The 2762-nt window shown below is 51.4% G+C and overlaps 1 protein-coding gene across 17 annotated transcripts in view; it reads left to right on the forward strand.

Moving 5' to 3' along the window:
- The window catches only part of TMCC3 (transmembrane and coiled-coil domain family 3), a 288551-nt gene extending 286052 nt beyond the window's left edge, over positions 1-2499 (forward strand). For all 17 annotated transcript variants that reach the window (XM_010858011.1, XM_010858026.1, XM_010858017.1 and 14 more), the window contains one exon: positions 1255-2499. In XM_010858011.1, coding sequence (XP_010856313.1) covers positions 1255-1557 — 303 coding nt within the window. In that variant the 3' untranslated portion in view covers positions 1558-2499. The remainder of the gene's footprint in view (positions 1-1254) is intronic.
- The last annotated feature ends 263 nt before the right edge of the window (positions 2500-2762 follow it).

Raw genomic sequence — 2762 nt, forward strand, 5'->3', positions numbered from 1 at the left:
GGGGAGACGAATGGACCAGTTAAGATAAATGCCAGACATTGGGTGGGTGGGGCTGGGTCATGAGAAGGGCATCAAGGAATGCCCCTCATGCTTCTCATATGAGAATTTGGCTCACCAAGAGCTGTTTTCTGAGAAAAGGAACTGGAAGGGAAACGGGGTTGATGGCAGGAGTGAGGATGGTGAGGATGTGTATACAGAACTGGCCACATTGCATCTGAGGTGCTTCTGAGAAGCTCTGACGGAGATGTCAGGGCCTCCCTGGTGGCTCAGTGGTGAGGAACCTGCCTGCCAGTGCAGGAGATGCAAGAGACGTGGGTTCAGTCCCTGCGTTGGGAAGATCCCCTGGAGAAGGAAATCGCACCCCACTCCAATATTCTTGCCTAGGAAATCCCATGGACAGAGGAGCCTGGTGGGCTACAGCCTATGGGGTCACAAAAGAGTCAGACACGACTTAGTGACTAAACGGCAGCAGTGATGGAAATGTCAGGGACTCATGTAGACACACAGCTCCGTCTCAGAAGAGACACCTGGGCTGGAGATGTACTTGGAGTACAAGTAATGAAAGCTTGGGGGGCTGAGACCTAGGGAGAAGGTGTGGCCTCAGGTAGGGCCCTGGGGATGCGGCATTCAGAGAGCAGCCACAGGACCCCCGCGGTCCACGGCCCTCTCTCTCCCGCTGTCCTCCACTGCTCTGCAACAGATGTGCAGACTCTGAGCAGTGGCGTGAGGACCAGCAGTTGGAGATGCCACTTCCTTCACTGCTGAAGATAGTCTTCTGTTGCCAAACGGGACCCCACCCCCTCCACTGGTTTGTCCCTGAGAGTTCCACCAGATGCCAGTATTTTATGCACTTTATTCTACATAGAGGCAGAGTCAAAATACCTAACTGTGGGACTTCCCTGGTGATCCAGTGGTTAAGACCCTGTGCCTCCAGTGCCTCCCCTGGTCGGGGAACTAAGATCCCACATACTGTGCAGTGTGGCCAAAAACCAAAATACCTGCCCTTAAATTCCTTATTCATGGTATTTCACGGTTGTAGATACAAGCTCGTTCTATCCATGAATAGCAGGATAAGGCGAGCCCTGGGATTCTTGTCTGACACCTGTCTGTCATCACCACCATTATCATCATCAGCGTCGGTGTGAAGCTGCCCCAGCAGCAGCGTCCTGAGCGGGGCGGCCCTGTGCACGTCCTGGCTCCCGCTCCTGTGTTGCCCCAACAGCGTTTGATCCTCGCTTTCCCTCTCGCCCACAGGAAGCCCTGGAGTCCTGCCAGACTCGCATCTCTAAGCTGGAGCTCCACCAGCAGGAGCAGCAAGCCCTGCAGACGGACACGGTGAACGCCAAAGTCCTGCTGGGCAAGTGCATCAATGTCGTCCTCGCCTTCATGACCGTCATCTTGGTGTGCGTGTCCACCATCGCCAAGTTCATCTCGCCCATGATGAAGAGCCGCTTCCACATCCTTGGCACCTTCTTCGCTGTGACTCTTTTTGCGATATTTTGTAAAAACTGGGACCACATTCTGTGTGCCATAGAAAGGATAATAATACCAAGATGAAGTCTCCGGTTCCTGTCCTCACATCCTTTCAAGTTTTTATTTTAAAGAAAACTCTGTGCATACTACCAAACTTTAAAATGAACATTTGTGCCGACGGACGAATACAAGGACCGGGGCTGTGCATTGTAAATAACTACAGTTCTCGTCACTCGGTGGCACTCGCCAGCTGGGTCCCTGTGCGTGGTTACCGTGAATCTGTTTCCAGGCTCTCCCCACCTTGCTCACTGCCTTAATCAGTCCTGGTTTCCTGCCCACCTGACCAGCTCAGCATGGTCAGCCTCTGGTTGTCAAGCACGCGGTGTAATCAGTGACCCAGAAGGAGAGAGGTTTTCAGTCTCTCTCAAGTCTCTGTCGATACTGAGCTTCACCATTGCTAGGGTTACATTTCCCCTCGAGTCCTGGAAGCAGTGAAGATGTGGCAGGACTTGGGGAGGGGAAGACACTCAGACGGCGACCCTGTGAGCCTGTGGGGCCTGTGAAAGCACAGTAGATCCCGTGTAATGTCCCACTGTCCGCTGCTGGCCGTTCGTCCCCCATGTGCCCAGTGTCCACCGTGGCCAACTGTGTGTGACTGTCACATGGGAATCTTACGGTTCACCTGTTAGTCCATCAAAAGTCTAACCTAGCTGTTCCATTGCTCTTTAAATGGTAAGACGTGAGGATTTATGAACGGGTCTTGCCTTCTTTCATCCAGAGAGCCACAGTCCTGATTCCACCTTCACTGACTGTCGAACGTACCACCTTCCAGGCATATAGAGATGCTCCCCAATCCCTCTTCAAACTGTGTCTTTAATTGAGGTCCGAAAAGCACTGTATTTGTGTTCCAGCAAATTTTCACTGTGATCAGCCCCTCTCAGGATGTGTTTCGTTTTCTGTGATTCATTTTATTCAGTCTGTGAGGGCTGGCAAAGTGTACTCAGTAAATAAAAAAGGCTGCTCACATTTGGAGTGTTTTTTTTTGTTTTTTCTCTCTCTCCAAGAAAGGACAGCAGGATCATAGTTTCTAAAGCTAAAGTGCCCTGAAGTGGGAACACTGGAAAAAGGGAAGAAAATAGGATATGTGGTTTAAGGGGGTAGCATCTAAGTGGGTGCAGGTGGCCTGGGTGAAGATTGAGAGGGTCTTTGGCAGACCCTGAAAGACCTGTAAGAATAAATTAGATTCAGTGTCTGAGCCAAGGTTGCCCTCTGTCTCTTAGGATAAGTTC

Source organism: Bison bison, unplaced genomic scaffold (assembly GCF_000754665.1).
Source record: "Bison bison bison isolate TAMUID 2011002044 unplaced genomic scaffold, Bison_UMD1.0 scf7180017864383, whole genome shotgun sequence".
NCBI classification, from domain to species: Eukaryota; Metazoa; Chordata; class Mammalia; order Artiodactyla; family Bovidae; genus Bison; species Bison bison.